This window comes from Condylura cristata, unplaced genomic scaffold, assembly GCF_000260355.1.
Source record: "Condylura cristata isolate star-nosed mole 26May11 unplaced genomic scaffold, ConCri1.0 scaffold00032, whole genome shotgun sequence".
NCBI classification, from domain to species: Eukaryota; Metazoa; Chordata; class Mammalia; order Eulipotyphla; family Talpidae; genus Condylura; species Condylura cristata.
The window spans coordinates 9759165-9783990 of NW_004567133.1; the positions used below are offsets into that span (position 1 = coordinate 9759165).

At 46.6% G+C, this 24826-nt stretch overlaps 2 protein-coding genes across 2 annotated transcripts; one reads left to right on the top strand and one right to left on the bottom strand.

The window, feature by feature from the left end:
* The first annotated feature begins 1116 nt into the window (after nt 1-1116).
* On the top strand, nt 1117-14453 carry CRYM (crystallin, mu). The gene is made up of 8 exons (XM_004692083.2): nt 1117-1336; nt 1811-1964; nt 3959-4021; nt 7744-7845; nt 9231-9414; nt 12629-12750; nt 13380-13464; nt 14123-14453. The coding sequence occupies exons 1-8, from the start codon at nt 1167-1169 to the stop codon at nt 14185-14187; spliced, it is 945 nt and encodes a 314-aa protein (XP_004692140.1). The 5' UTR covers nt 1117-1166; the 3' UTR covers nt 14188-14453.
* A 4235-nt stretch (nt 14454-18688) lies between these two features.
* Nucleotides 18689-24788, bottom strand: ANKS4B (ankyrin repeat and sterile alpha motif domain containing 4B). The gene is given in 3 exon segments (XM_004691725.1): nt 18689-18757; nt 18760-19864; nt 24625-24788. Coding segments are annotated over 3 exon segments (1338 nt in total).
* Between the last annotated feature and the right edge of the window lie 38 nt (nt 24789-24826).

Consider the following 24826-nt stretch of genomic DNA (forward strand, 5'->3'; position numbering starts at 1 on the left):
AGAACAGGTACTAATGCAGGTCTTTTAAAAAAGCAAATAGTTTGTTTTTGGTGTAATACAGACTTTCTAAAAGTGAGGGAGACCTTTACTTTTTTTAACCCCAAGAAACACTGCCTAATAAAAATTGTAACATTACAATAAATGGGCTATAAACATTACTGGATTTCCAGTAGCCTTGGGCATGCATTTCCACACTTGACCTTAGCCCAAAAGCCCAGAAGCAGTGGGCATGCGTTTCTCAGGAGTGGTAAGCTGACAACAGCAACAAAAAAGAAAACAACAAATCAACTTTTCTGAAGTTAACTTTTCCCAACTACTGCAGCCTTTTCTCTCATTTGATGATCTAAGAGGTTCGTTTGTTGCACCTACTTTGCACACTGTATTAAGTACGTTATATAGGATTTCTTATTTCGTTGGTGCATATTTTGACACTTACCCATGCACTGTCTTTTATTACGATGTGACTATTTCCTGAGAAATGCTCTAATTAGCGCCCAGCCAAAATATCAGGCAGCACAACTTAAGCACCGCGTTCTCCTGATCTGTCTCCCAGGCTACACTCCGGTTCATCTGTTTCATCTCACACTTTGGCGCAAGACCCATCTTTCTAAATGTTTCATCTCTTTGAGCATGCTACTCCTTTCCAAAGAAAGGTGGGAGGGTGGTTGGGATAAGAGACTCCAGATGGGGACAGAATCGAAAGCAAAAATGTATTTTAATAACCCTCTATTTCCTTTCATCTAAGATCTCCTAGCAGCAGGCAATAATTTAAGCAAAAAGAGAGCCTTGCCATCCTTTGCCCAGATCTCGCATCTACTCTTTCCCAGGCAGGACCACCCAAGAGCAAATAGCGAAGCTGGGGGTCGGGGGTGCTAAAGCCCTCTCCTAACACGTTTTGCAAGGCCTGTGGCTACGGCTAATTATAGGGATTGAGAAGATGAACCCAAGAAAACTTAACTCCCAGTCCGCCGCCCCAACTCCAATCTTGGGAAACCCGTCCAGCTTTCCCACCCCGGGAAAGGCCGGAGGCGGGGAGCGTCATTGCTCCGCCCCCCGCAGGGAGCGGTGACAGTAGGCGGCACCCCAGCGCGCCGACCTCTTCTTAAGCGCGGCAGCTCCCCGGGCCCAGCGCGGTTCCCCCGCTGAGTTTCGAGGCCGGCGGCGACATGAGCCGGGCACCAGCGTTCCTGGGCGCCGCGGAGGTGCAGGCACATCTCCGCAGCGCCAGCCTCCTCATCGAGCCTCTGGAGGTGGCTCTGGCCAACTTCTCCAGCGGCCCGGACGGAGGGGTCATGCAGCCCGTGCGCACCGTGGTGCCAGTGACCAAGCACAGGGGGTGAGTGAGGAAGGCGGGGCCAGGGGCTGGAGAAAGGAGGAGCAGGAGGAGGAGGTGCGAGGGGAGCGGTGGGGGAAAGAAAGAAAGCGGTGAGAGCACCGTCTCACTGCTAGAACAACTGCCACCTTTTATGTGTCACCCACCCTGCCAAGAGTGCGCCAAGGTAACAGGAGTTACCTTGTTTAGTGCATTAGCCTTTCCGGGGAGGCTGGGGCGGACGCCTTCATTGCCCCGCTGGGAGAACGGAGACTCAGAAATGTCAAGTGACTTACCCAAGGGCACGCAGCTAGCAGAAGAGGGGACTGTTGCGGGTTTGGTCCTCCAGAGCCAGATGCTTCCGACTGCCCGAGGGAAGGGTGGAGGAGCAGGGGAAGGGAAAGGGCTGCAGAAAGGGTGTCTGGGTGGTTGGTGGGGCACCCCGTCCCCACCTGCGTTGGTGGGAAGGAGTTGGAGCTGCGTCCTCTCGTTTTGTAGTTTCCTGGGGGTCATGCCTGCCTACAGCACCGCAGAGGACGCGCTGACCACCAAGCTGGTCACCTTCTACGAGGGCCACACCGCCTCCTCCAGCGTCCCCTCCCACCAGGCCACTGTGCTTCTCTTTGAGCCCAGCAATGGCTCTCTTCTGGCGGTGAGCAAATCCCAACCTGGGGTGGAGGGGACCCCACTGGGCTTAGAAGTTAGATCTCCAGAGCTGGGAAGGAGAGTTTTGATTGTGACTACGGAGACCCCTCTCTTCAGTTGCTGAATCTGCAGCAGTGCCGGTAATGTGACTGTGTCTGTCTCCAGTACTTCCCCACCAGGCACAACACTTCAGGGCCCACTGCCTCTGCGTCTTTTTGACTGGACGCAATAACCTCGCATTTTTCACTAGTGCATATCCTGTATCAATTCCCACAAATACTCAGCGTGAACAAACCCCGTAGCCAAGAAAACTTCTCTTAGGGACTCTGCAACTTGGAAGAGGACTGTTCTGCAGTCGCTGGAGCTTGCCTGAGGGGCAGTGATCTGTTTTAACATAGAACGATAGCGTCAACCACCAGCAGAAGCCCTTTTATCCAGCAGTTTTTGTGGGTCAGGCCCCGTTTTTAAAAAATCACATATTTTAAGTTCCAATGCTTACAACCACTCAGAGGCAAGTAATATCATTGCCCACATTTTGCAGTGAGGAAATCAAGCCACAGACCCAGGTTTAGTGGTTAATAAATAGCACGGCTGGACTTCAAACCTCCTCAGAAAATCCAGGGCCTATACTCTCTTAAGATTGTGTTCTGCTGCCTTTTAACTCCCACTATGGGTGCTTACCATTTCTGAGAGGGTCCCCCTGGGGCAGTTTTTTTTTTTTTTTTTTTTTTTTTTTACAACAAATACTACCTCCCACCCCCAATTCCTGATGAGGGCCCAAAGCTCAGAAGAGGCAATTCGCTTGAGGTCACTGGCTGGCTAGTGAAGGGCCCAGGAATGTCTGACTGGAGTTTATACTCAATTCCTGCATCCTCCCGGCTTGCATGAGACCAGCTGTGTTGTCATCAGGGATAATCTCATTAATTTCACCCAAGCCTCAACTGGAAGCTTAGACCCTCCTCCTTGAATTTCTGGCTCCCCAAGAAAACCAGCTGTTCCTTACACTATGGGAGGAGTATCTACCTCTTCCCAACCTATACTCATCCAAGATGGCATCCATACTACCTCCCAAGAGTGGCTCCCCAAGAAAGTAGGACAGATGAGGCTTTGAAACAAGCCCTTAGATCCAGATCCTTCCAGTCTGCTCAATAGCCAAGTGATTTGCATCCTCACCCACAAAGGAATCAAATGTCCGCAACTGACATGAATAACTTTTGAATGGAGGCAGTGCAAAGGATTGTGGGTGTTATTAGCCAGCAACACCTGGGGAAGGTTAGTGTAAGGGGTGTGCTGGGCAACTTATCCACGTTGCCCACATATGACCAGGAGTGGAGGCTCCTGGAGAGAGTCTCAGGGCCCCTTACACAGACGTCAAGTGGCTTACTCTTAATTTCTCAAGTTGCCTCTTAGTTTGGTGTTTTGAAAATCCTAGGGCAAGAAAAGAAAATAAACAATTTTGATGTAAAATAATTTTTTGTTGAAGTCACATTACATGTGATCATACTACAAGTCCAATTCTAGTCTTTGCCTTATAATTGATTCCTGTAATCCCATTTGCCCATACTCCTTCCCTTCTGGTATCTATTTATCAGTCTACCAGTCTAAAATTTTATTTTTGTTTTAGTTAATTCATTTGTTTGGTTCTCTACCACCTCTGAGTGAATGGAGTCTTTCCTCATCTGACTTATGTCACTGAGGATCATAGGACATGGGTAATGCTTGAGGGCATCCTATGTGCTGGACATTTTCCTGTCTGGCCAGTGCCTTTAATCCTCACATAAGCCCTCTGAATGGCTGGCACTAGCTTTTTATTTACAGGTGAAATTAAGATATTGGCTGCAAGTTGTGTTTCTTGTAAGGAGGAATTAGAGCTAGTTTGGCACCTGCTTGTGCTCTCTAGAGGGTGACTGTTCTTCTAGGACTACTCTTTTTGAGGTGCTTCTTCCTGCTTTAGTAGCAGATAGGGTTGTCCCTTATTTCTTTTCTCTCCTTTCCTCCAAGGTCATGGATGGAAATGTCATAACTGCAAAAAGAACAGCTGCAGTGTCTGCCATTGCCACCAAGGTAAGAGAGGTATTGGCTGTGCTGGCGGTTGAGCTGTTTGGGCGGGATGTCTGCAGGTGGAAAGTCTAAGGAGGGAGGAACTTATTTGCTCTTCCCTTGGACCGAGCTAGAACTCCTTATGCTAGATATGGGGTGTCAGGTGCACACAGAGGTTCACAAAATTACTAGCTATCACTTAATGAGCATGATACCTTAGATGCGTTATTCCTGAGCTTCACATCAACCCTGAAAGGAGACCGGAGACAGATTATCTCCATTTGCCCAGCATAGGAAGGGGGCCCAGAGAGGTTATGTGAATGGCTCAGGATCACACAGCTACTGAGTGGCAGTCCCAACTCCTGGGACTGCTTTTTTTGCCCCTGTAAGCTCTGCTGCTGGTAAATCAGTGTGGCTGCACCTGGCTAGAGCTAGCTCTGTACAAGGAGCAGAGGGCAAACCGAAGAGTCCCCAGCTAAACCCTGGGGTTGATGCAGTCCACACTGACTGAGATCCTACCACGTGCCGGACACTGTTCAAATGCTAGGAATATGGCACTGGGCAAAACAGCTCACACGCAGGAAACCATAAAATAAAACATAAAATGCATAGTTTGAGATGCTAAGAAATAATTTTCCAACAGCCCCCTTTTAGCCTAATTAAGATGCTGCAATTTGTTATAAAAATAACGAGAAAACAGCGTGTGTTAGAAGGATGAAAATAAAGCAGATCTGAAAATATTGGGGAGGGGTGACATTTTAAATTATCCAGGAAAGACCTCACCGGGAAGCTGGCATTTGAGTCAAGACTGAAGGCAGGGCATAAATCATGCCAAAGTGGCGAGGAGGCAATACAGAGGATGGTCCCCCAGCATCGGGACAGCCCTAAGTAAAGCCAACATTTTGAGAGGTTAGCGTTAAGATGAGGACGCTTAGAAAATTGAGTATCTATGAAGCCAATTGGAATATGGAATTGTTTACATAAAATGCATCAGTCCCGGGATGCTGATTCATGAGACCTGTGCTTAAAAAAAGTGGGATGGAGGAGTAAGATGGGGCAGCAGAGACCCACTGTTCAGGCTGCTGGTGTGAAGGTCCTCTAAACACATGAGATGGGGGGAAGAATGCAAGGATTAATCTGTTCATTGCATAGGGAGTAGATGAACTGGTTTTTAAATTACATCGAGACTCAGCTCAGATAGAAATAATCAGGAGCTCCTTGAGAAACGTTTGCTGGTAACTTAGGAACCAAGTTACTCTGACAATTCTGCCTTGCTGTGTAAAGCTCTTTGGTATTTTACAAAGTAATTTCCAATTCCAAGCCCAACGTCTTGATGGATCTTCTGGGAAGAAGGCAGAGCTAATATTATTAGTCTCATTTCGCTCAGAAGGAAATGGAGTCTAAGGTTTCCTGAAGTCACAAAACCCGGGTAGCTGGAAATCTTGGCCGAGGTTAGTAATTTGCAGGCCAAGCTATGCAGCACATATTGTGGAGATTTTTTTTTTTTAAATAAGATTTCCAAGGTCACAGAATCAAAATTGTTGATGGTGGGGTTCCCAGAATCTAGTTTTTTTTTTTTTAATGTTTCTTGTTGATTCTAAGGATCAACCAGATTTGGCAACCAAATCAGTCTAGATCCAGCTCTCAGTTACACTGTACTTTGTGGCACTGATAAAAATCTACACTCTCAGAAGAATCGAGAATCGTTGCATGATGCTTCAAAGTTTGGGTTAAAACTTCCCAATTTATCCCCAGTGGCTGAGAGGAACTACTGAAACATGGAACAAAGGGTCTCTATCTTCTTTTTTTTTTTTTTTTTGCCTGGCAAGGGTAGGGTATTTTCTTTCCCACATTTTCTCTTTCATTTGAGATTTTTGGGGTAAGAAGTATAGGAAGCTCTCAAATATCACAGACCACTAACTGTGGATTGCACATACCCTTACCCTCAAGGGGCCAATATACATTAGGATGTATACCCCTGGCATGGATTTATGCAACAAATGTCTACCACGTGCCAACCCCTGCACTCATCCTGGGCAGTAGATGGGTGAGTAACACCTGATACGTTGCCTGCCATCACCCAGCACAGAATCCACAGATATTCTAGGGAGACAGATATGCAAAGACCATTATCAATAAATGTGAAGCCACAAATTTGACAAAGGCATTGAATGAAAAGGGTGGAATGCTACAAAAATATAAATGGGGGGGGGTTAGCTCTAACGTGGGATTTGAGAAGGTTTTTCTGCATAATGGATATTTGAGCTGAGATTTGAAGGACAATAAGGGTTGCTGGGAACAAAGTGATGATGCCAATATCTGAAGGGTAAGACCAGGGATGCCACTGACAGCCTCTAGTGCACGGGCCAGTTGGCAGACAAGGGTCCATAATGCTCAAGTTGAGGAGGTTGAGAAACCTCGCTCTATTTCTTTAGTTAATAGCAGACAGTGCGCTCATTTTATCTCTATTCTCATGGAGCTTACAGATCAGCACAAGAAAATAAATGTTTTAGGCGGTTAGAGCAGGGAGGATGGTGCCTAAAGAAAATTAACAGCCAATATGCCCAGGACCCTAGGGAAGTCTTGCCAGGTCCAATGCCACTTGGGAGAGCCCAGAGCTGCCCAGAGGGGAGAAGGCAGTCCCACACCCCAACCTATAGGCAGGTTGATAAAGCCCAAGGAGAGCAAGAAGTGGCAAAGGGGGGAAGCCACACCCTACCCCAGCCTGCTGCTGGGACTGAGAAAACTGCATCCCTGGAGCACAGAAAGGTCATTGACCTAGCAACTGATAAACCAACACCCCGGGACTGTCTGCACACTACACCTCAGGAAGGGTGGGGAAGGGTGGGGTGAGTAGCGCATTAAGCCTGGAGTCCCCAACTTTCCTTGCATTTGTTCTCCTTTGGACTCTGCTGGCCACGACTGGGTGCACTATCTAAATGAGCTTTGTTTGGCTTTGCCTAGACATGGCTTTGAATTTGTTCATGGCCATATTCAAGGACGACGAACCCCCAAACCCAGGAACAAACCTATAATAAATAAATGTTATGTACTGGTGAATTCCATCAGAGAATTCAGAAAGACTCCCCTGGAGACGTGACATTTGATGGGAGTTGACTGTTGAGCGCCCTCCCAAACACAGGCACACATACGCCCATCAGGCACTACAAATGCCAGCTCCATGCCCTTTTCCAAAGAAGTCAGACAGAGATGGAACCCTCAGAAACGGGAGCTCAGATATGGAGCTGAGGATCCTGAGTTGCAATGACTCATGGTTTCCAGGAGCTCTTAGAGGCAAGCCAGGACTCTGTGAGTGGGTATTGTCATGTCCCTAAAGTGTGGGGCTCAGGAGAAAGAGTGTGGCCTTGGGAAACTCCTAGTTAGCATCTGGAGGACCCTAAGCCAGCTACCTAACCTCTCAAGACTTCAATTTCTTCACTGCTAAGAGGGAAATATCAAAGGAGCATCTAGCTCACGAGGGATCAGTATCTGGGCTAAAGGAGAAAAGAGGGTAAGCATTGGCTCACACCTACCAGCCCCAAGGAGGCTCCTTCCTCCCTCCCTACTCAACAGAAGGAAACAAACACCAAATTATATTTCCTCAGTCCCTACCCCTCCAAACCGTAGGAAGCTGAAGGAGGAGGGAAGGGGCAGAAGTCACTGAGACCAAACTATCCTTCTCTAGCCAGCCATTTCCTGGTTGCTGGAGTATCCTTAAAATTTTTCAACTCATTTCTCTCAAATAGTTCTTGAAACCCCCCAGAAGTGAAGTGCTGTGCATCCTTGGGGCTGGGGTCCAGGCCTACAGCCACTATGAGATCTTCTCAGAGCAGTTTTCATTTAAGGAGGTAAGTCTGGGAGAGCGCCCGGGGGAGAGTGCTGGCAATGACCTTTGTGCTTCTTGGCAACATGGCTGACACAGTGGAAGTCCAGTGCAGACCAGACAGCGATGACCCACCTAGAAGTCCTGTTGGGGGCAACTTGTGAGGGGATGGGCATGAATCAGCCTTTTGCAGTTTCTTGCCTGAAGACAGAGTGACCCACCCAGTGGAACACTGTTATGTCCATTGTATACATTCAGTCCTCCCTTAAGCCCAGTTCTCTACTTCTCTTAGTTGAATCCAGGGGTCTTTAAGTATTCAGGATTACTTAAGGCCTGGATCCAAAGCCTGATCATGAGATCTGAAGAGCAGGACACCAAAACCCCCCCACCCCCATCACAGGTCTTAGGACAGCGCCCCCATTATGGCTCACACCTCCTGCTGGGAAAGTTGTGTTGCTCTTATGTATAGTGCAGATTAAATTATGCTTTTTTAAAAAATTGCTAAAAATGATGCCTTTGCATTGGGAAATGTAGACTATAAGGAAGAAAACATAAGAAAACCACCCTTTTGCCTGTTTTCAAAGATTAGCAGCTGATGTTTTCCAGTCTTCTGTCATCAGTGTTTTATACCAGGTTTAATCATGTGAGATATGCACACTTGTATGTCCTGTTTTTTCCATTGGTTTTTCATTGACATGTCACCTTTCCAGATGACCTAATCCTTGTGTGATATTAAGAAGGATGGACTGGTTAACCATTGTACATGTATTTTTCATCTTGGTTGATGAGCTTACTTAGAACATTTATTTCTGTACCTGGTATATTCCTTCACGAGTGATTCTTCAGGCCTTTCCCCAGACTCATAAGTCTGATAAGCTGCCTGGGAAGTCCTGTGAGGCTCATAACCTACCCCCAGTCTTGTCCAGGGTCTTGATTGTACCAAATGCTCATCACTCTTGTCCTTTTCACCTGTTGTTTCATTTACTCTTCGAACTTCCAGATCTTTCATTTGCCCAGCCACCCCATCATAAAAACCTAGACTGAATGAAGTAGGTAAGAAACTTTAGCAGTAAGTGATAGAGCAAGGATTGGTTTCTGGCCTGCCTGGCTCCTGAACTTGCTCAGCTAATCATTAAGCTATGTAGATGCTGCTAACCTCTCAAGACTGTGCCTCAGGCTAGAAATGCAAAATTCCCCTCCTTCCAGAAAGGGGTAGAAAAGGTCACTTGCAAATATATGGCCAGGTGTCTGCCCAGAATGCAGCTGCACCTTGATTCAGTGTCCGTTCTGGATGGGGAATATTTTCAATCACCACAGCTTACCTGCATGGCCCAACATTCCCTTAGCCCCTCCTTGAACTTGATGCAATGTAAGCAGTGAAATGAGTCCCTCTTGTTATCCCCAATGAAGGTGAGGATATGGAACCGCACCAAGGAAAATGCAAAGAAATTTGCAGACACTGTGGAGGGTGATGTGCAGGTCTGTTCATCGGTCCAGGAGGCCGTGGCTGGAGCAGATGTGATCATCACAGTCACTATGGCAACAGAGCCTATTTTGTTTGGTGAATGGGTGAAACCAGGGGCTCACATTAATGGTAAGTAGAGTGGCTGAATGAGCCTTGGGGAGATGGAGGCCAGACTGGATCCCAGGCTGGACCAAGGGACTGTCTGACTCAATCATGCAAAGCACCCAAGTTTCTTAAAGGGGATTCGAAACACAGGAGCCCTACAATTCAGTATTCATTCTGCAATATGAAACAAAAAATGCAAATTAAAACTAATAAATTCAGTTGGTTATGGTTAACACTTAGAGTTACAAAAAATGTCTTTTTAAATTTCCATGCAAAAGACATTTGGCATGATACATGGATGCCTTTTAATATGTGATAAAATGAGGGGAGGTTCAAAACATAAGAGCTGTGGGGGCCTCTAAAGATCTTCTAGTGGTCCTGGGGGGTTATGGTAAGAGCTGGTTTATACTGAATATTTACTATTGCAAATGCTGTTCTAAATCCTTTATGTGTAGTCCATCATTTAATCCTTAAAAGTCTGAGGAGGTAGGAACTATTGTTTTCATAACCCCGATTTTACAGGTGAGTAATCCGAGGCATGAAAGCATAAAGTAACTTGCCTAAAGTCAGAGATCTTAGGGGGCAGAGCTGGGATTTCAACTGAAGCCCTAGTATATAAATAATACTCCATGTTATGTTTCAATAAGAAGAGTGGATTCTGGTGGAGGAGCATGAAGACTAGGTCTTTAACCATGCTATGGGTTCCCCATGTTTCAGTAACAAGAACCAGTGTGAAATCAAAAGCTAAATTCACTGCCTGTTGGCAGATGAGCAGACAAGAGCAATGTATCACAATTATGGGTTCCTTTGCAAATGTTTATGGATTCCCTGCCACAGGCCAGGTGCTATTCTAGACTCTGGGCATGCGCAGTGCACCCACACTCAAGGTTATTGCCTTGTTGGTGCTTAATTCCCTTGACACAAAAACAATTAAAGAAAGAGATGAAGTAGAGAGCTGCAGCAAAGTTCTATGAAGGAAACAAAATCTGGCATGTTTGAGGAAGGGGTCAGAGCAATTGAGAATCTCAGGCTGTGTGGGACTGGCACGAAGGTGTGGGTCTAGGGGAGAGAAGAAGTGGCTTTGTTGGCAGGTAAATGATGGGTTAGGTCAGTGTTTGTGAACTGAAGACTGGAAGGACTTGGGAAGTTAAGTATTCTTGGTGAAATAGATAAGAGCTGAATGTTCAGTCAGACTAATGGGGTGGTTTTCTCAGCTTAAAACAGCTCCTATTTATTCTCTTGAGTTTTTGTGGCTTGGGAGTCTGGGTCAGCTTGGGTTTCTGACCACACAGCATTAAATCAAGGTGTTGCCCAGCTGGCAGCCTTGTCTGGAGCTCTGAGTCCTGTTCTGGGCACATGGGGTCATAGCAGGTTCCTCACAGTGCAGGATGAAGGTGTCTGCTGCTTTGGGGCTACTCTCAGCCTCTGAAAGCTGCCCCCCTATCCCCTGGCCCCGTTCCCTACCACAGGCCCCTCATTTTTAAAGCCAACGAGGGAGAGATTTTCCCTCACGTAGGATTCCTCTCACACTTTCCATCTCCCCCCCAGAAAGGGCTGACTTGGTTTTGAATCAAGACGTCTCATAATTCCTGGCCTAAGATCAAAATTGGTTTATGTATTCACAGAGGTATCAAATATACTTCAGAAAAAGTGTCTTCCAAGTGCCGCTGACAGGGAAACAACCATCACAGATTTTATTTCATTTAGAGCTTGACTGAGGGGCTGACCTGGTGCCAGCTGTCCTGCCCTTCTCTCCTCCTACCCCAGACCCCACAGGCTGAGAGGCTGACTTCACTCATTTTGGTCCCTATTGAGTGCGGCCAGAGCCCTGTCTGTGTCAGGCCCCCCTGAGTTGTCTGGACCACCTGCATCTGCCCAAGTACCCTCACACAAGCCTTTGAGAACTTGCCCTACTCAGAAGATTGGGGGTGGGGGGGGGTGGGGGGAGAAGCAGCAATGGGAGAGCATGGCCTGAGAAGCTGGGTTCTTTTCCCACTAGCTTATGATTTATTTACGAGCCTCATTAGTTAGCACTTTTGTTCTACAGACGTGACACAAACAACCTTCAAAACAGACATTTTTATACCACTCTCTTTGAAAATTAGAGTGAGAGAGAACAGCAGGAGAGAGAATATGTGGAAATTACTGGGCGGTGGTGAGAGAGGGCATGTGAAAGCCGCTTATTTTGGTCTAAAGGTTTTATCGTGGTTCAAAGACTAACTCACCCTGGGCTGGATCCAGCCAGTAGAGGTGTTTTCTTTGGACCCTAGAGTGTTCTAAAAATCAAGAAATAACACATGCAAATAGGTTTCCTGCTTCTCTTTTTATAAAAGGAGTATCTAACTGGGCCTGCATGCTCACATGGCAACAATTAGCTGGAGCTGAATGACTGTCTGCTTTAGCAGCCTGGCTTTGTTCTGGAGGCTTCGGTCTCCGCCGTTTGCAGTCCAGGCTGTCTGACCAGCATTTCCCACATTCATTACCTGCCTGGCCTCCAGGTTGTGCAGATTGTGTGACCTTATGTGTCAGTGCCAGGAGGCTTCGTTCCTTGGATTCATTATGATGATTCTGAGCTCTTCAGAGGATGTGAAAGCTGGGGGCTGGGATAAAACCAGTTTCCTCTTTATTGGGGCTTCCCCAGGCCCGGACACAGGACCCTTCTGTCATGAGTAGAAGTGGTTGGGGTTGAGGATGGGAATGACTGATCAGAACACAGACAGCGGTAGAGGAGCGTGTGGTATGATGAAGCTGCAAGGGAAGTCTCTGTGATGGGTCTTTGTGGGTGTGGGGAGTCGCTACTCCCAATAACTGGAAGAGGCATGGAAGGCCTTCATGCTCTGGTGGGGGGCTAGATATGCTTACTAGATACAGAGCTTTGGCCAGCCCCTTACTTCTTTGAGCCTTGGGCTGTGCATCTTTTGAATGGGAATCAGACGTGCAGTGTACTTGCGAGGACCGGGGTGACATGTGAGGTACACGTTGCAGGTAGTGGACACCCAATACATGGGTGCTTAGATTCCTCAGTCATTGAGAATGAGACGAGATAGCAAAAGGAAAAATGACCAGCACTATGCCTCTTAATAGCTCTTCATGGCTGCTGGCCAGGAGGGAGTTGGCCGAGGAGATGTGTTCCAAGTCTGGATGTCTCCCCACTATGACCTCTGTCACCCTGCTCCCCATCCTTCTCTCCTGCATTGGTGACCATGCACAGACTTAGACCTATTTCCCTGTGCCTTAGCCATTGGAGCCAGCAGACCCGACTGGCGAGAGCTGGATGACGAGCTCATGAAACAGGCCGTGCTGTACGTGGATTCCCAGGAGGCCGCCCTCAAAGAGTCTGGAGATGTCCGGTTGTCAGGGGTGAGCCTCTTGTCCTGTGAGCTGCTGCCTACCTACACCCCACACGCACACCCCATTTGTAGGGTGGCAGCTCTGGAATATGTCGCAACCCTCTCCAGTGTCTTCCAGAATAATGTGGTAGTGATGGTGGCCATGTGTGTTTTCCAGTTCCCTTTCCCTGGAGAGAGAAGCTTGATGAGCTTTTCCATTGGGCTGGGCTGCCCCATAGAGCAACAGGGTTGGGAAATAAAATCCTGTTGTGACCTGGAACACTTCCCAGTGTGGCCAAAGATTGGACTGTTAGCACTTCCTGGCCTCGTTGGTGTTTGCCACAGGACATAGCAGTAAGAGTGGGGGTGGCTGCCACGGTGAGTGTTCAGATAAGAATAGGCTTATTTACTCACCCAGTGTCCTAGTGAGTAGGCCGCACGAGCTGCCTGGCCTGGCCTGACCACATAGCTGTGTCTGGGTTCACAGTGCCACCCAGGTAGGATTGAAAGGGCCAGCGTCCTCCCTGACATCATCTGGCTTAAATAGGGTCTTTTTAGCAAATGTGTTCCTATCCAGTTCAGGGACACACTGTCTGGCTTTAGCAGCCAGCCCTAGTGGACAGGAACTCTGGGCCCCAAGTCATTGTAGTTCATTTACAGGCTGAGATCTTCGCTGAGCTGGGAGAGGTGGTGAAGGGTGTGAAGCCAGCCCACTGTGAGAAGACCACGGTGTTCAAGTCTCTGGGTAAGGGCCCCAACTCAAGCTCCCCCAGAGGCTGCTTACTCCTCAGTGGAGATGGAATGAGTCATTGAGAAATCACCATTCCCATCAATCATTTACATGTTGTGTGGACTCTGGAACTGTGCGGTCCTGGGTGGGATTCCCTTGTCTGTCACTCCCCGGATGTGCATCCTTGGGCACGTGGCCTCCCCTCTCTGAGCCTCGTTATCTTCACTACTGTTACCTTGAATTTCTGTGCAAATTAAATGAGATGTAGAACAATTTGCACGTGGCAAGTGCAGGCGGTAAGTCATTTAAACTTATGTCAAAGGAAACTCAGAAGATGTCTCCTGTGGAGGACACAGGTGTGAACAGACAGGGAGCTCGAGGGAGCTGGGGGACCAACCCGAGCGAGACCCAGACAGGAAGCGTTGCCCAAGGTCTTTGGCCTTATCCTGCCTGCCGATTTGCAGAGGGTTTCTGTGGAGAGCACGTGGCCCTCTGAGTTGCTGCAGGCAGAAGCCCTCCAGGGGTGGGCTCCCAGGGCCAGTCTGTCCCTCCACTCAGCTCTGCCACTCTATCAGATCTCAGGAAATGACAGGCACCTGTCAGTCCTGAGGTCTGAGTTGTTTCAGGAAAAATGATGCTGATATAAGCTGAACCCGGTTTCTGTCCCCCCTAGGGATGGCGGTGGAAGACACGGTTGCGGCCAAACTGGTGTTTGATTCCTGGTCATCGGGTCAATAAGACGAAGAGACCTGTGCTGGGCAGCAGCCGACCACACATGGCTTGTTGCCACGGCTGTCTCCTGATTCCCAGATCAAATGAGGTACCCTAGCCCCAGTGAGTGATAGGCGCCTGCTTAGATCTTACCTTAAGATGCGGGATCCCCATTTGTGTTTGTGGTTGGGGTGCACCGCCACGTGCTACTTCTGTTACTCCAGATGATAGTGTTACCCCTCCCCCTGGTATTTCACTAACTTTTGTAATTCCAAGAAATAAAACATTCTCTGGCTCTGCAGTGCTTGCTCCAGTCTCTTCTGTCACGGCAAAGGAAGTGAGGGCTTCCTTTCCTTCCCTGGGGAGCTGCAATCACTGTCTACTTTTTCTCCTTTTTGTAACTTGAGTTACAATGTATGGACCAGTTGAAAACGTGCGATTTAGTGGGGTGTAGAAAATTCACAGAGTTGTGCAGCCACCACCACTGTCTAATTTCAGAACATGCTCATCATCCTGGAAAAGAAACCACTAGCGGCTGATCCCAACCCCTCTTCTCACCAGCCCCTGAAAACCACGGATCTTTTTTCTATGTTTATGGATTTGCCTCTTCCGGACATTTCCTAGAAAGTGAATCATACAATATGTCGTCTTTTGTTTCTGCCTTCTTAAAATTAAAATTTCAAGGACCAATGGAGTTTCCATATAGGTCAGGACGCCTTTGGCCATAAGTGGAAGAGGCCACTACTCAGACTGCTCCAAGCTCAGGGAATAAGGAAGGGAGGCCACTGGCTCTGGCTGTTAGGAAGCACCTGTTTCAGCTACAGATGTATGCCGGGGCGTCAAGGGTCACCAGACCCCAACTTGCAGCTCCTAAATCTGTCCTCTTCAGCAAGGCTAGCTGAAACAGAGATTCTCTACTCTATCAGGTCCCAGACCTGAGAAACACCAGGCCATCTGTCACACGCCCAGGCTGAGCCTAATATCATGGCTAAAAGAGAGGAGATAAGCTGTTCAGCCGAGCCAGGGCCATGTGACCACCCCTTGGCCAGTGTGTCATCTGGGGAGCTGGCTCATGAGCCCCCTGAAGTCAGGACTGTGGTCAGCCCCGCTGACCACCAAGCTGACAGGAGGGAGGGTGTTTCTTTTGTCTTTTTTTTTTTTAAGATTTATTTATTTATGCTTACAGGACAGGGGTATAGGACAGAGGTGTGGTAGGTGAGAAGATTCACCAGAGACAGAGTGAGGCAGAAAATGCAGATCTACTGAAATACACTGCTGAGGGGAGCAGTGGGTGGGTCAGGAGAGGTCTGCTGTGCCATGTGGGTCAGCTCCCCCTGTGGAGGATTGAACTCATGCTGCAGTGGCTTCGGAGAGCTTCATAATGCTGTGCTTTAAACCATTGCGCCACCAGGGAGGGGCGGGAGGGTGATGCTTATCAAGAGGAAGGACTGGATGTTGAGTAAGCAAGTCTGTGTGCTCCACCTCATCACTGTGGAAAGAGCTATTAGGCATCTACTGTGGTGGTCAACAGATAGGGAAACTGAGGTCCAGAGATGCTATCCCTGGGAGTCCTGAATCATAGAGCAATGCTGTCCTCCTGTTAAAGGCCTCATCCACTCCCACCCTCAAGGCAGATTATCAGATAAATCCGCAGTGAGGAAACACATGTTATTTTCCTTTGTTTTTCTGCTCAAACCTCTCCTGGCAGAAACTTAGCCAAAAGTGTATCATGTTTGCCAGGCTGTCTGCAAAGAACCCCTAGTTCTGGGATAATATTCCCATGTTACCCGATTCTTCCCACCCGAGGGACTGTGGCGTTTTTCTGGGGTTCTTACTAGTCACTACGTTAAGAGATTGTATCATGATGGGCTTATTAAAAGTGCCTCCATCCCCTCAGCTTTTCCTTCCATAAGAGCCTCCAGCTATTAGCATAGCGTAATGCTATGCTAGACGATTGAATTACAACAACAAAAAATGGCCCCCAAAGGCCAGCCAGCCCAGAAGGGGAGACAGATCTGTAACAAGAATCACAGTCCCATGTTTGCTGTTTCGGGATCTTGCAGTACTGGCTCCCAGGGGGAGGGAGAAGCCACACTGTTGGAAGAGAATCTGATTGAAGAGAAGTTAATGAAGACACTGTTTGGATAGGGAGAGGGAAGGCTACAAGGAAGGGGAGGGTGGGGGGAGTGACGCTGACACCACCGTACCCCCAGGCCCGGAGCTCTAGCAGAGGGCTGCCAAACAGGCACTGTGGGCTTTGATGAAGAAATGTCATCACTTTACTGCAAGGAAGAAACATGGAAAAAAGGTCCCAATTTCTCTTCCCCTTCACCTTGTGGCTTCCTGCTGCTACTCCTCTTGGGTCAAACTCAACCAGAAGCTGAAGGGCAACAGGACTCTGATATAGAGGAGGGGCAAAGAGCCAGGGAACCCAGCCCAGGCTAGGGGCTGGGAGAGAGTATAGGCCTCATGGTGGGGTGGGGTTGGCTACATGGAGGAAAGTTTCCCAGGCAAAGGGATGATGAGGTACAAAACACAGGCATATAGGAGGCCTGGTTTATTTAACAAGCTTCAAGAAATCTGGTGTGGCTAAAATTAGGGGACAGAGATGAGGCAGTATGAATCAGTGAAGCTGGTCAAGTAAGCTGCCTCCAGCCCAGGCCACACATCCAGGCCTGGATATTATCTGCTGGGTGCAGGCTGGTTCACAGCCTGGGGGTGGGGGTGGGAGGTGTATCAATAAATACAGGACATTGTAGTGGGTAGCTCTGGACTTCTCAGCTAGGCAAGCGGGCATAGGAGAGTTCCCCCAGTGGCTTTCCCTACTCTTCTTACCCTGGCAATGATAAAGCACTTCTGGAAAGGACCCTTTTTGTTGATAGTATGCCCTCCAGCACTTATCCTTTGCTTCTATCCCAGCAATGAGTGTTCCTGGGCAAATTGGGCTCAGGAGAGAGAAGCAGGCCTCGATGCTACACGTTTTTCTGAGTGTCTCCTATGTGCCAATTGCTTTCCAGCACATTACTGAAAGCAAATACAACTTCCGTTTATTCCATAACAACAAAATGCAATATTTGTAAACATAATCATTCCCCCAAGCAATGTATTTGATGATTGACAGCCTTTCTGCATCTGCCCATTGGCAAAGAGTGAGCCAATTGTTCATCAGATGAGAGCATCTGTGCTCTTTCTAAGTTTATATCCCCCACGGGGCCTCTTTAAGTAGCCCAAACATATGCAACTCAAGAAGTGTGCTGAAGATAAGCAGCTGTTTTTACATCCTGCACATCATCAATGGCAAATTCCACTTCATGGGAATCTGTAGACTTACACGTAAAAATCCAATGAAGCGTAACATGTAAAAATCCAATGAAGCGTAGCTCTATCGTAGGGTCTCAACTGTTAATTTGGGGTTGCCATTCCGTTAATGTTAGCTGCACTGTCACCAGTTTCTCCTGTTGAACCCACGTGTGTCTAGACATGCAGCGAGAGTGGCATGGGAGTAAGTAAAATCTATGTAGAGGATGACTGTGAAAACGTAAAATTCACCTTTCCAGTAGAATCTCCCTTTCCAAGAATCTAGATTTCTTTCTTTTTTTTTTTTTTTGTAGAAAAATCAAGTAGGTCAGGCTTTTCTCCTGTCGTCATCTGCCCCTCCTCCCCCACCCTCCTGTTCAGGGGCTCTATTAGTCTCCTGCCCTGAGAAACAGTGCGGACTATGGTTTCCACAACAGTTATTTTCTTAGTTCTGGAGTCTAAAAGTCCAAGGTCAAAGTGATGGGAGATTTGGTTTCTCCTGAGGTTTCCTCTCTTGGCTCTTTCCTCCAGGTGAACCCCTTCTTGTGTTTCTTCTCTTTATAAGGACACTGGTGACATGGAATTAGGGATCTACCCTGTGACCTCACTTAATCTTAATCATCTCTTTAAAGGTCTGGTAAGTACAGGCCTTTACTTGGGAGGGTTAAGGCTTCAACAAGTGAATTTGAAATGGGTGGAAAGAGAACACACTCAATGCTGTTGGGTACCCAGAAGCTATTTCTCTCTTCCCTTTTCCAAGCCTGCCATGCTCTCAGTCTCCAGGCAGGAGAATGATAGACACATTTTTTTTTTTTTAATTACTTGTAGGCCTCTGCTGAAAGCCTGGACACATTTAAGCTGGACATCAAGCCCCAGGCTAAGGAAAGAAACCTAGTCCATTGGCAAAGTCAGAGACCTAAAGACATGACTAGAGTCACCATCCCCCGGCTATGAGGATTGGAAAGGAAGCCCCAGAGTAGTGTGATGAGAGATTATAATTTTAAGTGCAGAATTAGAAATGTAAAAAATGGCTCTCCCTTCTCTGTCATCCGATGAACCTATGCTATATTCAAAACTATCGAAAAGAAAGCAAACATTGTTTGAATTTCGAGGTCTCCTTGGGTTTCCCATGCTGGTTTATTTGCCAGGTGTAGAGTATTTCTCAGAACAGCATTTGAGCCTCTTCCTCAGGCAGGCAGCACCCAAATCCTAGAAACTGTATCTCACCCTGTCAGCTAAAAATGGAGGCATTGCCTGGAGCGTTTGCAGCAGGCCACAGCATCACCCCACCGCTGCCACTCTTTCAGTAGAGACCACAGTCCATCAGAGTCTGGTGTCCACCAGCTGCCCAGGGCACTGGATCACCTGCTTCCTTGTGCTTATGGCGTTAAGCACTTTCTTCCTGGGCCCCAGCTGCATTTGTATGTTTTGAAGGTCCTCGTCAGAGCAAAGCAGCAGCGCTTCCAGATCCATCTGCTCTCTCATGAAAATGGGGAGGAATTCTTCCAGGTGGTGGGAGTGCAAGAACACCTCCAAGGAGGAAGCATCCACCATGTCTTCTTCCCAGTCCACTTCATCCTCATCCCACGGCAGATCCTCTTCATGGTCGTCTTCTTCCCCCTCCTCAGCAGCCTTTCCTGGTCCTGGAAACTGGAGGATATCACTGGCCATTTTAAACTCCAACTCCCTCCTGCTAGCTGAGAGGTCTTCAGAGCTTAACATCCTGTTCCTTCTAAAAATGACACTCCCTAGACCCGGACGGTTGAGAATGGGTTCCTGGTGTGCACCTCTGTCTTCCTCCTCCTCTTCCTGTGTGAAGAGCTGGATCTTCCTCCTGAAGTCCCCCAAGAACTCCTCCTCCCCCTCCTCCTCTTCCCTGAACACTTCCCTCATATTCTTCTGCCCACTTCTCTCTCTTTGTAGCTCCTCCTCTATGTCTTTATTCTTCTTGGGCTTTAACTTCAAGGTGTCTTGAAAGCCCTTAGACAGCCGCCCAAATGTGCCAGAAGAAGAATTCTTTGACAAGGATGATATGGAGAAAGAGCCCCTGAAAGAAGACATAGATTCCTCCTGGCTGGAGGTGTAGGCCATCTTACCGTGATGCTTCTCCTGCAGCTTCTCACACTCCCTGATCTTCTTTATGGCATTCTTTTGAGCCTGCTCCTTCAGCCTGGCAACCTTTTTGGGGTTCATGACATTCTGGGCAGTGGCAGCCTTATCCAAGAGAGCCACACATTCATTGTGCTCTCTGTTGGCAGCAGCATCCAGTGGAGACTGTAAGTCGTTGTCCAGAGCAAAGATGTTGGCACCAAAGTTGACCAGGAACGAGACACAGTGGGTGTAGCCATTGGCAGCTGCATAATGTAGAGGAGTGTTTCCCCAGATGTCACATCTATTGGGGTCTCCCCTGGAAGAGAAAATAGATAAAATACATTTTTTCCCCTCTGGACATGAGGTTCCCACCAAATAGAAATGAAAACAAAAACAAAAGACAAAGGCACATTTATCTGGTCTTAGCATGGTTGAGATAACTTCTGGAAGTCCAGATGGGCCACATCCAGAGGTCTCAGAGCCCAAAACAGAGGAAGCCCATCACTATCCTTTGTCTTTGCTTTAGAAGCCAGGAAAGCTGTTCTGACACTCTCCAGCAGAGGAGTTTCACGTCTCACTGGTCAAATTTGGGTCCTAGGACTAAGAAAAGAGCAATAGAATTACCTGTTTAATTTAGATCAATTAGGCTTTTGAAGCCATGGTTGGGTCATGTTTCCCAGGAACCCTGGGGAGACAATCACAGCCCTGACTTTTAGTGTATGCCTATTTCTGTGGTATTACAATACCAATTGTGGCAAATTCCCAGCTCCTAATGTGAGTATGGATGAGCGCACAACAGCATTCCACTCTGAGTGATTCCTGCCACCCAGACCAAACAGGCGCACAGCCTCAAGAGCACGGTAACAGTAAAGTGGGGCTAGATAATTAGGAGGTGAAGCTTCGAGTGTTAATTTATTAAATTATAAGTTTATGTATCTTACTTTTGATGATTTCAAACTTCTTAAAAATTAAGCAGTTCTGGGTCCTCCCTGGTGGCACAAAGGGTTAAAGCACAGCACTGTGAAGCTTTCTGCAGCCACTGCAGCAGAAAGTTTGATCCCCAGCCAGGAAGTGACCCATATGGCGCGGCAGACCTCCCCTGTCCCGCCCGCTGCTCCCCTCAGCAGTGTACTTCATCGATCGCCTGTTCTGCTCCCCACTCTGTCTCTGGTGAAACCTCTTACCCCCCCCCCCCGCCACACACACACACCTTTGGCCTGTACCCAGTTCTTGTGTGCATGGATGGATTAATCTTTTTTTAAAAAATTTACTTCTCTCTCTTGAGCAGGTTAAGAACTGGGTCTTACATGTCACTGCTACCGTCCCCCAAGTCCAACTTTCCCAGCTACAAGACCTCGAGCTTAAATTGTCTAGGACTCAGTGTCCTCACCTATAAAACGAGGCTAGTACCTACTCACAGAGTTGTTAAGTGAATAAGTTAATCAGAGAAAAGTGCTTAGTACATCATGACTATTCAATAAACCTATTATCTCTAACTTGTCTCTAAAGCTATAATGCTTAATTTTTTATATATATTTTTTTCTCACATCTATCTAGTACCTTTCACAGTACCACAATAACTCTTGGAGCTTTTTAACACTGTCTTACCCAATACACCTGTCCTAATTACCTAGTATATCCCAGAGGGCAAAGCTGTGTCTTTTTGTCCTTTGTATCAACAGTATCTCCTGGCCTAAGGAAGCAAGAAGGTAACGTACATAACTGAACGAGACCTGGCTTGTTCTTTGGACTAAGTCACTGACAAGTGCAAGCTCCATGTAGGGAGAGGACAGTGTTGCTCCTGCCTGGCCACTTGCTACCTTGAATAAAAGCAGACACGCTATTGCTAGGGCTCCATTATTCAAACAAAACCAGACATCCCAAATTTCATGTGGCATTTTAAATTTTTCATGGCAACATTAATTTTTAATGTTGGCTCAAATTTAAAAGAAAAATACAGTGAAGTCCAAATAAACCATACTTGTGGGCTAGATCCAGCCCATAAGCTGGCAGTTGGAACCTCCTTCCTAGCAGAGAACACTGTGAGCAGATGCACATGTGGGTGCTATAACAGGGTATAATTAAGGAGCCCAGTGCCTGATGGGGGGCAAAGGACACTTAAGTGCAAAGAGGAGGGAAAGAAAATGAAACTGAATCAAAGGAAAGCAAATATTGAAAACCACAGTTCTTCTGGGCACTTTCAAGAGCCTCTGGATTACTGACCTGTTCAAATCGTTTTGGATCAAAGGAAATTCCTTTCAAACTCAGCACAGTTGGGATTTTAAGGAACTCCATGTTTTATCTCCAGATATGTCATTTCACTTTTTATTTTATGTTAACCAAACACCATAGTCAAGATTCTGTAAGTCTACACGTCACAGAGCGATTGTAAAGGACCTTACCTTAAATGTAAAAATGTACTGAATAAGTTTCTCTAAAATTTCCTTGGATTGGGTAATTTAAAAAAAGGTGATTGAGAGGAGTGAGTCTGGTTAATAGAGTGGTTAGAAATGCTATGGGCTTATGCCAAAGAGCAGTGGAACCTCCCCGCACCCAGGGGATCTTAAATAACCCTTTCAAGATAAGAGGAAGGATATGAATAAAACCTGAAATGATGCCACAGGTGAGTTTTCTTTTAAGATTTCAGAGGCAAAATTCCAAATGACTTTCACTAAGTTGATTTGTGAGTTTCCCTGGTGCATGGAAGCTATTTCCATTTGCCGTATTCTACTTACACACAATTTTCCAAGCTGATACACAACTTAAATAAAAAATATTCTCTATTAATAAGTTTCACGGGGTCCTGCTGAATTCGGTCTTCGTCTTTCGATCCTGGATGTCTTTCACATTTCTTGATAAGCTATGACATTTACCTGCCAAGTAGTCACAAGCTCCATTTGAGTCCAATAGTGATGTTCTGTGGTTTCAGTCTAATGTTGATTTTGTCCTCCCTTTCACTTTTTTCCAAAAAAGAAACTCAAAGAAGGAATTTGTAAAAAATCATATTTGCCCTTGCATTTTGGTAGATGAGTGTCTTTGGGCAATAATTTTTATTGATTGTGATTACTGTCTCTAAATAGGCAATTTGCTAATATTAAATTTCTCTGAGCAATGATTCCAATTCAGTCTCTCCTGCTGAAGGTGATTTCAATTTTTTGTGATGTTCTCAGAAAAAACAGTCATTATTTCAAAAATGTTTTTCTATGTAAGAAGGGGTAATCAGACTCACTAGTAATCAATGAAATGCAAATGAAAACAAAGCATTCCCTTTTTTATTTTGCCTGTTCAGATAGGCAGTGATTAAAAAGAAAAACAGTACTTAATTTGGCAGGAGTATAGGGGAATAAACAAAGCTTGCAGAAGCATGAAGTTCAAGTTTCCAGGCACAGTATATGCCAAAACCCCTTAAAACTTGGCACACTCTTGAATCAACAGTTCTGGCTTTAGGAGTTTTTCCTAAGGAAATATCAAATCTTTGTGCAAGATGAATGACTAACAATGCTCATTCAGTGCTCCACACAGGAGCTTTCTCCACCTTTGATTCTTTAAGTTCTTCACAAACTGGAAGCAGGACCTGGAGGTTTGTTCATTCTTTTCCTTTATCAACCACCCCCAGCACCCAGTCAATCAAAAGGGATTCTACGTCTAAGTGCCCCTTAATCCATTCATGTGACCCCATTCCCATTGCCACTCCCCTAGTCCAGTCATCTCTCATCTTGACCACCGAAACAGCCCAAACATTCTACCTGACCAGTATTTAACTGCCTGAGCAAATTTTGCAAACACAGAATCAAGGAAGTAGCTCCCCTGTGAAAGCCCACAACAGTGGCTTCCATGACCTTAGGATAAAGCTCAGAACTGTGTAAGAATTTACAAAGCTCTTGTGATCCGATCTTGTCTCTTACAACTTGAACTCTCCCCACTTAAAGAAAAACTACGGACAGACACACTTAAGCACTTCAGTTCCTGGAATGCCCAGTAGACTCACTGGGGACACATTACTTCCATCTTCAGCTGGGTAACTCCTTATCTTTCGAATGGCAGCTCTAATGCCCAGAGACTCTCCTCTCCTCCCAAGACTGGGGTAGATGTCCGTGTTATTTACTCCAATGACCTGTTTCTTCTTTTATAAAAGCATATTATCCATGATTGGTTTAATGTCTGTCTCCCTCTCTCAGCTATGTCCAAATTTGTCTCTTGCTGGCCACAGCATCCCTGGAGGTGTATAATGGCTGGCAGGTGTGTGCATGGGTAAATGTGTATTGAATTGAAATTAATTCATGCAGTGTCTGTATTTTCCTTTTTACATTCTTTACCCCTTTTGGGCTAAAGTAATTTCCAATACTGCCTAGCCCCTTTGATAATAAGTAGACGAGCAAAGAGCTAGTAATTCCTCATGTAGAGTTGTGGATAAGGACATAAATGTATATGTCTAGTGGCTAGAGAGTAATGAAGTTGAGCTAAGCTAAGGGTCCTCTTCATAGTTTATAAAGCCAGTGACTCCATCTAAGAATCCTGGGGTTGTACTAGGATTGAGTATTAATAAAATGCTGTTAGATTTCAATGGCATCGATGAAAAATTAAGAGAAAATCATATCACTTGTTCCCATCAAAGTTGACACCTTAAAACTAAGGAGAACAATCATCTCTTTTGAGGGGGTGAGCCACTTCACTTTCATGGAAAAGGTTTAAAAAGATTCAGAATTGAATTCTCTGTTCTCCCTGTTCCAAGGCAGAGAGCAGAGCTTTATGTTCAGGATCTATTTGTATATGGCTCTTAAGTGGTGAGCTGTGACCAGAGGGCTGCATTTCAGTGTGAAAACAGCACCCGAGGCCTCCTTCACACTGACATTCTTGCTTGTTTCTGCCATCTGCAATATCCTGCCTTATCCACTGTCTCCACTTGAAACCACGAGGTTGTAAAGCATACAAGAGACTATGGTGATGCTTTACGGGTGATTTGGGGATGGGAATTTGATGGGGATTACACCTGAGGGTAGAAGCCAAATGCTATAACAAATGAACAACGACGTAAAAAGATTAAATTAAAAAGTGAAACCATGAGGTTGAACTTACCCTCTGCTGCAGATGATTTCTAAGGCTTCCAACTTCCCATGGTAGGCTGCCAGGTGGGTGGGGGTCATGCCATCTTCATCAGAAAGATTCAGGTCTCTCTTGGTGGCCTCTTTCAGAATTTCCAGGTAGCTATCACTAGCAGCTTGGTGGTAGCGAGTGGACATTTTTTCTGCTCACCAGTGCTTGGCCAGATGACTCGCTT